The following is a 13,446-nucleotide window of genomic DNA, read 5'->3' as shown; positions in this document are numbered from 1 at the left end:
TGAGACAGAGAGTGAGAGACTGAGAGTGAGAGACTGAGACAGAGGGACTGAGACTGAGAGACTGAGAGTGAGAGACTGAGTGTGCTTTATTACATACAGCCTCTAGTCATGTTGGAATAGCTGCTCTACGCACAGATAAAACATTGCAACATAAAACAGATCAGACATCCCTACAGTTTACATTTTGCCACATTTCCTCCACTTCCCAGTGGGTGTACAGCAAACCAGAGATCAGCTGTGATCATCTGTGACCATGACTAACTGCCATTTCCAACTTTAGCATCAGGGATATTTCTGCTGATGTGGCACTTTTTTATTTATTTTTTAACCAAAGTTGTTCCTCAGCACAGAGGACCGTGACTGCCATGGTGGGCGCAGCTGATGAGCTCAAACCTACAGCTAACAGCAAACACAGCGGCTACAGAGGAGCTTTACCTGCGAGCACATGAAGACACACCCCTCTCACCAACGGGCGGGGCTACTCCTGTCATCTGAAAAACCATAACAATAAAAAATGCAGGGGGATCAGAGGACATGAGAAACACGGCAAGCCCCTACAAGTCAATCAAGCCGCTGAGCACGAGTTATCATCATCATTTGTTCACCAACCAGTTTTTGAGGGGACAATAACCTCTTTCTGATGCGTTCCTAAATTTAGCCCATTAATTCAAATGCAATGAACTACACATGAGATCAAACTATTTCACACAGAAAACTAGAAATAAGCACAGGGACTTTGTGAACATATGCTGAATTCTGCCCTGACCATGTAATCAGCAACAGGCATTTATCGCCAGTAAAGACGGAATAGTTCACTCCAAGCTTCATTCTGAAGGACACAGCCTCAGCAGACAGAATGCCTGCTGCAGACACAGGCACAGCTTCTAAAAACACTTTGCTTCAGTCCATGAGAATTTCTCTGTGATAGTCCAATGCTTACGTGTGACTAATGGAATTCAGAGCTCCAGTGAACTGGTCCACGCGGAGCACACTGAGTGTATATCAAACTTCCCTGGGACCGTTTTTTTAGGAAACTGGGGAGGGGAGCGGAATAATGACAAATACAATGTGTATGTGTGTGTGTGTGTGTGTGTGTGTGTGTGTGTGTGTGTATGGGTGTGTGCTGAGGGATGGTAGGTCTGTGTGTGTGTGTGTGTGCTGAGGGATGGTAGGTCTGTGTGTGTGTGTGTGTGTGTGTGTGTGTGCTGAGGGACGGTAGGTCTGTGTGTGTGTGTGTGTGTGTGTGTGTGTGTGCTGAGGGATGGTATGTCTGTGTGTGTGTGTGTGTGTGTGTGTGTGCTGAGGGATGGTAGGTCTGTGTGTGTGTGTGTGTTCGGAGGGATGGTAGGTCTGTGTGTGTGTGTGTGTTCGGAGGGATGGTAGGTCTGTGTGTGTGTGTGTGTGTGTGTGTGTGTGTGTGTGCTGAGGGATGGTAGGTCTGTGTGTGTGTGTGTGTGTGTGTGTGTGTGTGTGTGTGCTGAGGGATGGTAGGTCTGTGTGTGTGTGTGTGTGTGTGTGTGTGTGTGTGTTCGGAGGGATGGTAGGTCTGTGTGTGTGTGTGTGTGTGCTGAGGGATGGTAGGTCTGTGTGTGTGTGTGTGTGTGTGTGTGTGCTGAGGGATGGTAGGTCTGTGTGTGTGTGTGTGTGTGTGTGTGTGCTGAGGGATGGTAGGTCTGTGTGTGTGTGTGTGTGTGTGTGTGCTGAGGGATGGTAGGTCTGTGTGTGTGTGTGTGTGTGTGTGTGTGCTGAGGATGGTAGGTCTGTGTGTGTGTGTGTGTGTGTGTGTGTGCTGAGGGATGGTAGGTCTGTGTGTGTGTGTGTGGTGTGTGTGTGTGCTGAGGGATGGTAGGTCTGTGTGGTGTGTGTGTGTGTGTGTGCTGAGGGATGGTAGGTCTGTGTGTGTGTGTGTGTGTGTGTGTGGCTGAGGGATGGTAGGTCTGTGTGTGTGTTGTGTGTGTGCTGAGGGATGGTAGGTCTGTGTGTGTGTGTGTGTGTGTTGCTGGGTGGTGTGTGTGTGTGTGTGTGGGTAGGTCGTGTGTGTGTGTGTGTGTGTGTGCTGAGGGATGGTGGGTCTGTTGTGTGTGTGTGTGGTGTGTGTGTGTGGTGTGTGTGTGTGTGTGTGGTTGTGTGTGTGTGTGTGTGTGTGTGCTGAGGGATGGTAGGTCTGTGTGTGTGTGTGTGTGTGTGTGTGCTGAGGGACGGTAGGTACTGCGGTACTGGGTCTGAATGAGCCGGAGCACAGAGCTGCAGATGATCAGGCGGTCAGTGACAGACGAGGGCTCTGGGAGCGTCTCCTCTGTTTGAGGAACTAGGCGGGCGCTGGAGGAGATCCACGCAGCGCGTAAAGAGCGTTACACATCGTATCCGTACTCTGGCTCTGCTGGCCAGGAAATGACATCGTCTGCCTGCTGCGTTTTCCCCTGACGTCTGTCCTGCTTTCTCTGAGCCATGATCAAGCGCAGTGTGTCCATCACACGCACTGTGGAATGAAGCCTGGAGGCTGCAGCCAAAGGCCCTGTCTCACTCAAATCCAGTCTGGAGTGTTTCAGAACAGTGTCACTGATAAGCAGTGATGGTGAGGGGGAGGAGTTTATCAAACCTGTGTCACTGACTGGCTATAATGGTGAGGGGGAGGAGTTTATCAGATTTGTGTCACTGACTGGCTATAATGGTGAGGGACGGAGTTTATCAGACTTGTGTCACTGACTGGCTATAATGGTGAGGGGGAGGAGTTTATCAGACTTGTGTCACTGACTGGCTATAATGGTGAGGGACGGAGTTTATCAGATTTGTGTCACTGACTGGCTATAATGGTGAGGGGGAGGAGTTTATCAGACTTGTGTCACTGACTGGCTATAATGGTGAGGGGAGGAGTTTATCAGACTTGTGTCACTGACTGCTATAATGGTGAGGGCGGAGTTTATCAGACTTGTGTCACTGACTGGCTATAATGGTGAGGGGAGGAGTTTATCAGACTTGTGTCACTGACTGGCTATAATGGTGAGGGGGAGGAGTTTATCAGACTTGTGTCACTGACTGGCTATAATGGTGAGGGGGAGGAGTTTATCAGACTTGTGTCACTGACTGGCTATAATGGTGAGGGCCGGAGTTTATCAGACTTGTGTCACTGACTGGCTATAATGGTGAGGGGGAGGAGTTTATCAGACTTGTGTCACTGACTGGCTATAATGGTGAGGGGGAGGAGTTTATCAGACTTGTGTCACTGACTGGCTATAATGGTGAGGGGGAGGAGTTTATCAGACTTGTGTCACTGACTGGCTATAATGGTGAGGGCCGGAGTTTATCAGACTTGTGTCACTGACTGGCTATAATGGTGAGGGGGAGGAGTTTATCAGACTTGTGTCACTGACTGGCTATAATGGTGAGGGCGGAGTTATAGACTTGTGTCACTGACTGGCTATAATGGTGAGGGGGAGTTTATCAGACTTGTGTCACTGACTGGCTATAATGGTGAGGGGGCGGAGTTTATCAGACTTGTGTCACTGACTGGCTATAATGGTGAGGGGGCGGAGTTTATTTGACCTGTGTCACTGATTAGCTATAAAGGTGACGGGAGGAACTTGAAGCTGGCCTGCACTGTGTGTTTTTATGCTGGCTGGGTCTGCGCAGAGATGCTCTGAGTGGGCAGGTGGTTTGTGTGCAGGAAAGATGGAGAATCGAAGGTGTACACATCTGATAAATATAGCATCATCTGCCCAATGGATATGCAATCATAGCAGAACATTAGGACATTTTAGGCACATGTTAGAAACACTCTTTCATTAAGGGGGAACCAGCAGAAAAACCAGCCAGTACAGAGTTTGTCTCTCTAGACACAGTCGTTATACAGGCTTCCTCTGATTCCCATGTTGGCAGAAGAAATAAACAAACTGCATTATTCAACACTACTGAGCAGTTAACGGTCTCAGGACAGGCCTCACAGTGGTGACCTGAGGGCTCTGGTGTTATAACGGACCTGTATAACCAAACTAAAAATGTGGCAACAACAAGGATTCCATCAGTCTTAGCATACACGAGACTTTCCTGTTTTCCCAGACTGGTCAAAAATCTGAAGTCATCTGTAAACTATAATTATAATCTGTAAGTTACAGCAAGAAGATTTCCATATGTTTCTGGATTGCTTTTTTCCCTGAAGACCTTCCTTGAAGACAATATTTTTCTCGCTTATGCAAGTGTGTTCAGTTCACGGAACATTTTGAATGCTGTAAAACCAAAATAAAGTCTGGAATCCAGATGAAAAAAGTTGCAAAAATATTTCCAATACCCTTTTTGGACAGCAATATAAGCTAAAGTGGTAAACCTTCCATACCAGGAATTAATAAACCTTTAAGAATCATAACAGCCAGATTCACCTCAGAGAGAATGTGAAAAACAGAACACTGGGACATCTCCGGACACGCTGCAGAAAGGCCAGGGCTGGGCCCGTGGAAAGTGCTAGTATTGGGCACTACGGACAGAAAAACATTCTGTAATGTCCTGTCTAGAGCTGAATATGATGTCCCCTCAGAGGAGGGGAAGGGGGGGCGTTGGATGGGGGAACAAGGGGTGCCATGCCCACCGGTGGGTCTGTGGTTTTCAGGTCAGCATAAATGACCTCCAGAGGACTAACCCTAACCCACCCCTCCATTTCACAGCCCTGCACAGCCAGCCATGACCTCTGACCTCTGACCCTGAACACGCTGGAGCTTTGGCTGTAGCACCTGTAGTAAAGGTCAGTGGCAGTGACAATCAGAGCCAGACACTAGAGGGACAAAGAGAGCTTGAGCCACTCAGATCCAAGGCACTGGTCTGGAGAGGCATGGGCTGGCATTCACCTCATTTAGACCTTTTAGGCACCAGCTTGCAACTCCAACTGGAGGTTTTTCTAGCATTTTCCTTCTTCATATCAGTGGAGATATGAACCTGTTATTTCTGGGTAGTGTGGTGCCAAATCTGCAATGTGAGAAGGGGAAGACAAGTGTTTAAATATCAAAGAAAGAAGCATCTGGCAGTTTATTAGATTGAGCATAAAGATCAGAGCATAAATTCCTGGAATTAATTGATTACATTGAAATTCTTTGATGATAATTCCATGTATTCCACCCAAATATGCACTCGACGTACAAGTGGAAACTATCTGTCCAAGAATGCATATTCTGTATCCAAAATCACATTCTTGGACAGCATGCACAAATGAACACATAAGAAAATACTCAATTCAAATCTGACTTTGATAAGACTTCCATGATGGTGGAGGGAGGGCAGGGTAGGGTGAGGTAGGGTAGGGAAGCGTAGGGTTGCGTAGGGTAAGGTAGGGTAAGTTAGGGTAGAGTAGCATAGGGTAGGTTAGCGTAGGGTAGGGTAATGTGGGGTGGGGTAGGGTAGGATAGTGTAGGGTGGGGTAGGGTAGGGTAGGGTAGCATAGGGTAGGGTAGGGTAGTGTAGCGTAGGGTGGGGTAGGGTAGGGTGGGGTGGGGTAGGGTAGGATAGTGTAGGGTGGGGTGGGGTAGGGTAGCATAGGGTAGGGTAGGGTAGTGTAGTGTAGGGTAGGGGGGGAGCGTAGGGTAGTGTAGCATAGGGTGGGGTAGGGTAGCGTAGGGTGGGGTACGGTAGGGTAGGGTAGGTTGGGGTAGGGTAGTGTAGTGTAAGGTAGGGTAGGGTAGCATAGGGTGGAGAAGAGTAGGGTATGGTAGGGTACCGTAGGGTAGTGTAGTGTAGGGTAGAGTAGCGTAGGGTTGGGTAGCATAGGGTGGGGAAGAGTAGGGTAGGGTAGGGTAGCGTAGGGTGGGGTAGCGTAGCGTAGGGTGGGGTAGGGTAGGGTAGGGTGGGGTAGGGTGGGGTAGGGTAGGGTAGGGTAGGGTAGGGTGGGGTGGGGTAGGGTGGGTAGTGTATGGTAGCGTAGCGTAGGGTGGGGTAGGGTAGGTTAGGGTGGGGTAGTGTAGGGTAGGGTAGGATAGGGTAGCGTAGGGTAGGGTAGCGTAGGGTGGGGAAGAGTAGGGTAGCATAGCGTAGGGGTGGCGTAGGGTAGGGGGTAGGTAGGGTAGGGGTGGGGGTAGGGTAGGTAGGTAGGGTGGGTAGGGTAGCGTAGGTAGGGTGGGTAGTGTAGGGTAGGGTAGAGGGTGGGGTAGGGTGGGGTAGGGTAGGGTAGGGTAGGGTAGGGTAGGGTGGGGTATGGGTGGGGGTAGGGTAGGGTAGGGTAGGGTAGGTGCATAGGGTGGGGAAGAGTAGGGTAGCATAGCGTAGGGTGGGGTAGGGTAGCGTAGGGTAGGGTAGGGTAGTGTAGGGTGGGGTAGCGTAGGGTAGCGTAGGGTGGGAAGAGTAGGGTAGCATAGCGTAGGGTGGGGTAGGGTAGGTAGGGTAGGGTAGGGTAGGTAGGGTGGGGGTAGCGTAGGGTAGGGTAGGGTGGGAGTAGGGTAGGGTGGGTAGGGTAGGGGTAGGGTAGGGTAGGGTAGGTAGGGTAGGGTAGGGTAGGGTGAGGGTGGGGTGGGTAGTGTAGGGTGGGTAGGTGAGGGTGGGTAGGGTAGGGTAGGGTGGGGTAGGGTAGGGTAGCGTAGGGTGGGGTAGGTAGTGGGTGGGGTAGGTAGGGTAGGGTGGGGGGTGGGGGTAGGGTGGCGTAGGTAGGGTAGGGTAGTGGTGGGTAGGGTAGCGTAGGGTGGGAGGGTAGCTGGTAGGGTGGGGTAGGGTAGGTAGGGTAGCGTAGGGTAGTGTAGGTGGGTAGCGAGGAGTAGGGTGGGAGGTAGTGGGTTGCTTAAAGTTATCAGAGCGTGTAAAATGTTCCGTAGTCACACAAATTGTTGACGTGGACCAGAGAGTCTTTTGTTTGTGAAGTTAAAAAAGGAGGCAGTGATGACCAAACCAATTTACACCCAAGAAACTGCCAAGGCCTGGATTTGAGGCATTCCAAACGTCTACATGGAATATAGCATGTTGTTATGAAGGGGTTGGTGTTTGTAAATTATATCTCACTCATGCTACCATTTGAAGTTAATTTGCAGCTACAGTCTGTTTTACTCTTGATTACACACAGGCAGCTGGCCATCCATATCAAGAAACTTTAAATTGCTATTTTCCATTTACAAAAGTTAAACAAAAGGACTATAGCAGCAAGCCAAATCAATTCTCAGTTCACCATTAGATGTGCTTTCCAGATGCACTCTCCAAAACTAAGCGTGGGCTTTATCAAAATTAACACTGTATTTAGTTTGGACTCATTTTGAAGACACAAGTAAAACAAAGTTGTTTTGGTCAGGAAACTTGTTCAGTCCCTTTTAGCTGAGGGGGAGCTGCACTGTGAGAAGTCCAGCCTTTAATTTAACACACAGCAGGGCTGGGTGGCTGTTTGCAGGGGTAATTCACGTTCTCGGAAAAGGTGGGGCAAATGAGGGAGAAGGAGAGTCAGACCAGGTAACCAGGGGATGGAGAGACTGCAGTCCAGTTCACTTCAGGCAACGAAGGCTTCACACAGATGGGGTGCACCTGTACTTCATTAGAAAGCCCATATTTTCACAGAAGCTCGGCCATAAAGCCCACACTGACGACGTCGGCTCTTTATAGTGCAGCTTAACTCCAATTTGGCTGCTGCGTTTTCGTCAGTCGAGTACCACAGAGGTTTGGCAGAGGTTCCGGCTAGCTCAGTTTCCTCCTCTCGCACTCTCTCTCTCTCTCTCTCTCCTTCTCTCTGTCTGCGTCTGTGGCTCCTCTTCTCCTTCTCTGGAGACCTGCGCCCGTGCTCTCCACACCGCTCAGCCGCCTGTCTTGGTGAGGGTGACAGCCCTTCCGCCATTCCCCTGGGACGCAGAAAGGTAAGCACACCTGGACCGAGCCGCGGCTCGCCGGGGTTTTAAAGCTCTTTTCCGTTTTTATCTCCCCGGCTTCACAAACGAGGCACAACCTCTGGAGCCGACAGCGGCGGTGAGCGTGGGGGGTTTGCTTTATTTAACATAACGCTCATCACGGGACCTGATCTTTATCGGAGCCGTAAATGATAGATGCTGGAAGCAGTACAGCGGTATTTGCACTCCACTGTTCACTGCTTCATTCTGAGCCTAAGCTTTTGAATCATGTGTGTGTGATGTGAGATCCTGGATCCATTTGGACTGTATACTGCTTGGTCACGGATTCTGACCAAATTCTGGCAAATTCCAATTTTTGATCAGTTTTGCGCTTGGTGTATGATGTCTAATGTCTAAATACATTTAATCCAATTTTTGACCACATATGTGTGCTGTCTAGGTGCAATTACTTTAAGAACTTGAAGAAATCCAGTGTTTCAATACTTAGTTTTTTTAATTGCCATAAATGACTTATATTCTAATGAAAAAGGTCTTGAAATATCTTTTACCACTCTGTTGAGACACACACTGTTAACAACTGCAAGAACTAATGACACATGGCTAAAATTAAACACAAAACCACAAGCTCATTCATTAAAGCTGTGAATTGCTTTTTTTTTTTCAACACAGAATTGCATTTATTTTTTCCACAGTAATGCCATCACAACTTATATTTGTAGGTCATGAAAAATATTTAACAAGATCACGACCTCTGTCATGTCCAGGTTTATTAATTCAAAGACAATATCTGCTTTAAGTGCCAAATGTATTTCATATCTATACATTTAATCAAATTCCTTGATTGGGTAGACTATCCATCTGAGGGTAAAATGGGCTCCATTGGATGGAAAGTGTGCTGTGCCCGGAGAGGAGACAGACAGCAGTGTGAGCCAGGCTGCACAGTCATAGGGAGGCATGCTGAGCATGTGAGGTTCTCTGCGGTGGTAGTGGTGAGACAGCACGCACAGAGCGCTGAATGAGCAGCACTGTTCTCACAGCTGAGGCTGCTGAGTCAGCAGGGCTGAAAGGAGGAGGGCAGGAGAGGTGGAGGTGTGTGGAGGTCTCCCTCATTCCACAGAGACAGAAGGAACACAGCCACGGTACGATGGCTGCAGTCCAGTGACTCTCTGGATGAGCGGTGACTGTTACCACATGTTTATCCATCGGTGATTCACGCACATTTCGTTTCCATAATCATCTCATCTACAAAGCAAGCAGTACTGCACTTTGCCTCTGCAAATGTGGCATTCAGTTTTTCCTCCTGGTTTGTCTTGTAAAGATTTACTGGTTTGTTTTGGAAAGATTTAACATGCTGTATACACTAGCTTATTACGCTGGATCAGTTACACATGGTACAGTAACAGTAGCACAGATGCAACAAAAATTAAAGTAAACCTTATAATATAAAACATCCAAGTTCATTTGTTGGGTAAATGGGTCAGTTTATCCAGGTTTAAGTGAATAAACTTTTTAACGGCTTGTCTCGCAGAGGTTGGATGATTTGTGCTAGTTCATATGGCATAGGCCTAATGGTTTGTTCCTGTTTTCCTTGGACAGGTTTAACTAGGCAGAGGAAAGATGAGTCCTCTTCATGTGCCCCTCTTGGCTCTACTGATTGGCAGTGTCCTGGGTCAATACGATTATGACTATTACCAAGGTCCCGCCATGATGTTGGGCCCATCTGGGCCTAACTGTCCCGAGGAGTGTGAGTGCCCCGTACATTTCTCTAGTGCCATGTACTGCAACAACCGTCACCTCAAAGCCATTCCCATGGTCCCCACCGGAATCAAGTACCTCTACCTTCAGGACAACGACATCAAGGAAATCAAGGCCGCCGCCTTCGTCAATGCCACCGACCTCCGCTGGCTGATCCTTGACAACAACCAGATCACCAGCGGGGCTGTGGAGAAGGGTGTCTTTGATAAGCTCAAGTCGCTGGAGAAACTGTACTTCAACTTCAACAACCTGACCGAGCCTGTGGGCCCACTGGCCAAGACCATGAACGAGCTGAAAATTATGGGGAACCAGATGTCCAAGTTCCCCTCGGGCATTCTCTCCGGACTGGAGAACCTGACCTTGGTCGACCTGCAGGGCAACCAGCTGACAACCGAAGGCATCGCTGGGGCCTTCAAGGGCCTCAAATCCCTGATCTACTTGGATGTCAGCAAGAACAAGCTGGGGAAGCTTCCAACAGGGCTGCCTGGCTCCATCGAGATGCTCTACGCCGACCACAACGACATCAGCAGCATCCCCAAGGAATACATGCAGAAGCTCCCCACTCTGCAGTACCTCCGCATCTCCCACAACAAGCTGGCGGACTCCGGCATTCCAGCCGGGGTCTTCAACGTTTCCAACCTCATTGAGCTGGATCTGTCCTACAACAAGCTCCAGAACATCCCTGAGGTCCACGAGAATCTGGAAAACCTCTATCTGCAGGTCAACCAGATCAACAGTGAGTCCTGCCTCTGGCTTTTTCTCCCTCTCTCCTGGACATGCTCCAAAACCGTTCATCTCTGTCGCCGTCTTCCATTAGCGTCTACCTTTGCCTGCCGTTCCCCCATTACGCTCATCCATCTCAATGTGCTTCTACTGCTGTCTGTCGACCTCTCCCTTCTCTCCCTCTCTGCATTCCTCACCATTCTTTCTTTTCTTTGCTCTGTTTTTATTGTTTTCATCCTTCAGTCTTGCACTCCACCAATATGCCGATTTACAATTTGCCAGCAGCACAGGTCCCTTTGGCACGACATGCCAACTCCTTACAGACCACAGGTCAAACCTGACAATCATAGTTGTACTTCAGTTTTGGAAATGCAGACTATTTCCAGATGAATGTAAGTTATTTTATGGCTGAATATACCACAGTCTATGTAATATGACCCTTCAGATGAATGTTGTGGTAGGTGATCTGGTGTAAACACAGTAATATGGAGAGGGGGTGTGCATATTATACTGTATTTTCACGATACACAGCTGATGCTAAATTGTCCTGGTTCCACCTGAAGCAGTGTGAACAGACTCCCTTTGTGTATTACATTTCAAATAAGAGTCGGGGCTTCAGCCATCAAAAGCATTTATAGCATCTCTAATGCTACTTACACATGACATTACATTACATCAAATGTATATTGTAGTTTGTTGGGTTGTCTCTGGTGAGTTTCTCCACCATAGCAGTCTTTTAAATGATTGTTTGGTAGTGGCTCACTGACACTTGTATTCCCATTCAGTAATGAACAATAGCATCTCTAAAAACACTAACAGTCATCCAATACAATGAGAAGCTGCATATGTGATTTAAGCTCTGCATCTGATTAAAACTATGCTAGCAATATGATCGCAAACTCACCAATAACTTTCAGAGGCTCTCTATATTGATTGGTGTTATTCACAAAAAAATGCAATCAGCCAATCAGAGCACTTCCTGTTCCCTCAGAGTTTGACGTGGGGAGCTTCTGCAAGATCATGGGGCCGGTCAACTACTCCAAACTGAGGCACCTGCGTCTGGACGGGAATAACTTAACACGCACCAGCATGCCCGATGAGGCGGCTAACTGTCTGCGCATGGCTACCGACGTCATCCTGGAGGCCACAGACTAGACACCCTCCTCCTGCAAAGCACACTGTCACTCACCCCACTCGCTCATCCCGAAAACCAGTGGAACCACCACACTTCCAGTTTACAACCACCCCTCTGGCTATGACCCCGGGTGCCCGCCCCTCCCCCTTCTGCTATAAATATGGAGAATGGGGACAGAATTCTGTAGATATTACAGATGCACAAAGAGAGTATTTAACAGAGTTAATCATGAAATGATGTAACCTCCCAGGTCGAGTTGCATTTAATCAAACTGCCATTTTTGTTCTTAAAGCAGCCGTTGGGTGGACCCCACGCCATTCAGGCTTTGGTACTTCACGTTTTACCAGTGCCAGGAACCTTTCAGACTTTCCCTGGCGCTCTTGCACAGTCAGTCGATAAAACGTGTATGCATGAAATGGGCAAATCTGTAGAAAGAATAGCGGCAAATTTGGGTAGTCTTCAGTACAGACTATAGCAGGGCCGGGTTATGTTTAGGTGATCAATAATGACAATAAGAACTTTTTCTTGATGTGTCTTCACATAGCCTATGAGGGTAAATATTCCCAATTTAGAGGTACGCACAGTTTCAACTTAGATTTATGACACATACTTTAAATATGCCATACCAGAGATGTCATGCTTAAAGGAGACTCACTTTTATCCTGGCATTTGTTCATTTTGTTTTTTATAGCTTTTTATTTCAAATGGTGTACATGACTGACATGTGTTAATGCTGTATCTCAAACAAAACCTTCAGGTAAGGAAAACTAAAATTATGAGGACAACTGGACTCTTTGTCCACACTGGCATATAACATTGAAGTCCACAGATTATGTAGTATCTAACGAGAAGTAAATATCATCTTGAATTGACTTCAGTCATTATGACCAGCTTAAAACAGTGAACATGATCAATTAATGTCGTAAAATTAATGTGAACGCTTGTCTCTTTGTATCCTTTGTCACATTTTCCAAGTAGGAGAAAACATAACAAAATATGGAGTGAAAGTTGCCAAATGAAATGATTAAGATATTGATTCCTCTATTTTTGTTGATGTTCTTCAGGAGATTGAACCAAAGCCAACTACTTTCTGTCTAAATAAGCAGCATTGTGAACATCAGCTAATACATTGTGTAAACACATATGCATTTCCCTTGGCCTGCATGCACTGCATGGTATATCTGTATGCTAATAAAACGTAGCATTTTAAGTTTTCGCGTTCATGGTTACCTTGTTTTGTCAGACTTGTCATTTCATCATGGCTTGGAGATCATTCAGCAAAGGGAAATTTACTGTAAGGATATACAAGATAATTCAATAAAAAATATAACTCCCAAACCTACTGCTTTGTTAGATATCTGTTAAATACATGTGTGGACTGTAAGAAAACATGCAACCATCTATAGACCATGAGACCACTTGAGGCACTGAGGACATGCCCTCACCAAATCTGGACATGTCCTCAAAAAACATTCTGACCACAAGTCTTAAAACGCAGGCAAGTACGACCACACATTTGAACGCTCAACCATTATATTTTTTCCTACACCATTATAATACTTGAGGTTTACGACATTTGCAGATTATTCCGAATTCAGCCACAGTTGCTGGCAACACAGGCATTGGCTGCTAAAAACAGATAGCAGTGACAACTCCCGTAAAATGAATATTTAAAATGAGAATTTTGTACTTTCGACAGATTCACTCTTCATATATGGATAAGATGTAGCTTTCTTGCCCTTGCAACTTTAAAATCCCAGCCTATGCAACCATGGTAAATCATATTAAACGTGTGGAGTCTTCTCCAGCCTATGCTACCATGGTAAATTATATAAAATGTGTGGAGACTCAATTCTGTTATCTAACAGTCGTAATTCACTGATTTACATTCATATTTATACTGTTCACACTGTCTCTTGAGCTCCCAGCATTTCACCTCTCTGTTGTGAAAAGCAGCACTGCCAAAGCAGTGAAGTCACAGGATTTTCCTTTCTGAACGCAAAGGGCTTGCACCTCCCAAGTCCTGGAATGTAAACTGAA

The 13,446-nt window shown here is 47.1% G+C and overlaps 1 protein-coding gene across 1 annotated transcript; it reads left to right on the top strand.

Annotated features, from left to right (window-relative positions):
• The first annotated feature begins 7,360 nt into the window (after positions 1-7,360).
• Positions 7,361-12,616, top strand: LOC135245682 (lumican-like). Its single transcript, XM_064318908.1, has 3 exons — positions 7,361-7,802; positions 9,390-10,284; positions 11,263-12,616. Exons 2-3 carry the CDS (start codon positions 9,411-9,413, stop codon positions 11,424-11,426), a joined length of 1,038 nt encoding a protein of 345 aa, XP_064174978.1. The 5' UTR covers positions 7,361-7,802; positions 9,390-9,410; the 3' UTR covers positions 11,427-12,616.
• The last annotated feature ends 830 nt before the right edge of the window (positions 12,617-13,446 follow it).

This window comes from Anguilla rostrata, chromosome 19 (genome assembly GCF_018555375.3).
Source record: "Anguilla rostrata isolate EN2019 chromosome 19, ASM1855537v3, whole genome shotgun sequence".
Classification (NCBI taxonomy): Eukaryota; Metazoa; Chordata; class Actinopteri; order Anguilliformes; family Anguillidae; genus Anguilla; species Anguilla rostrata.
The sequence above is the reverse complement of the archived record's forward strand: the minus strand, read 5'-3'. Positions and strand labels throughout refer to the sequence as shown.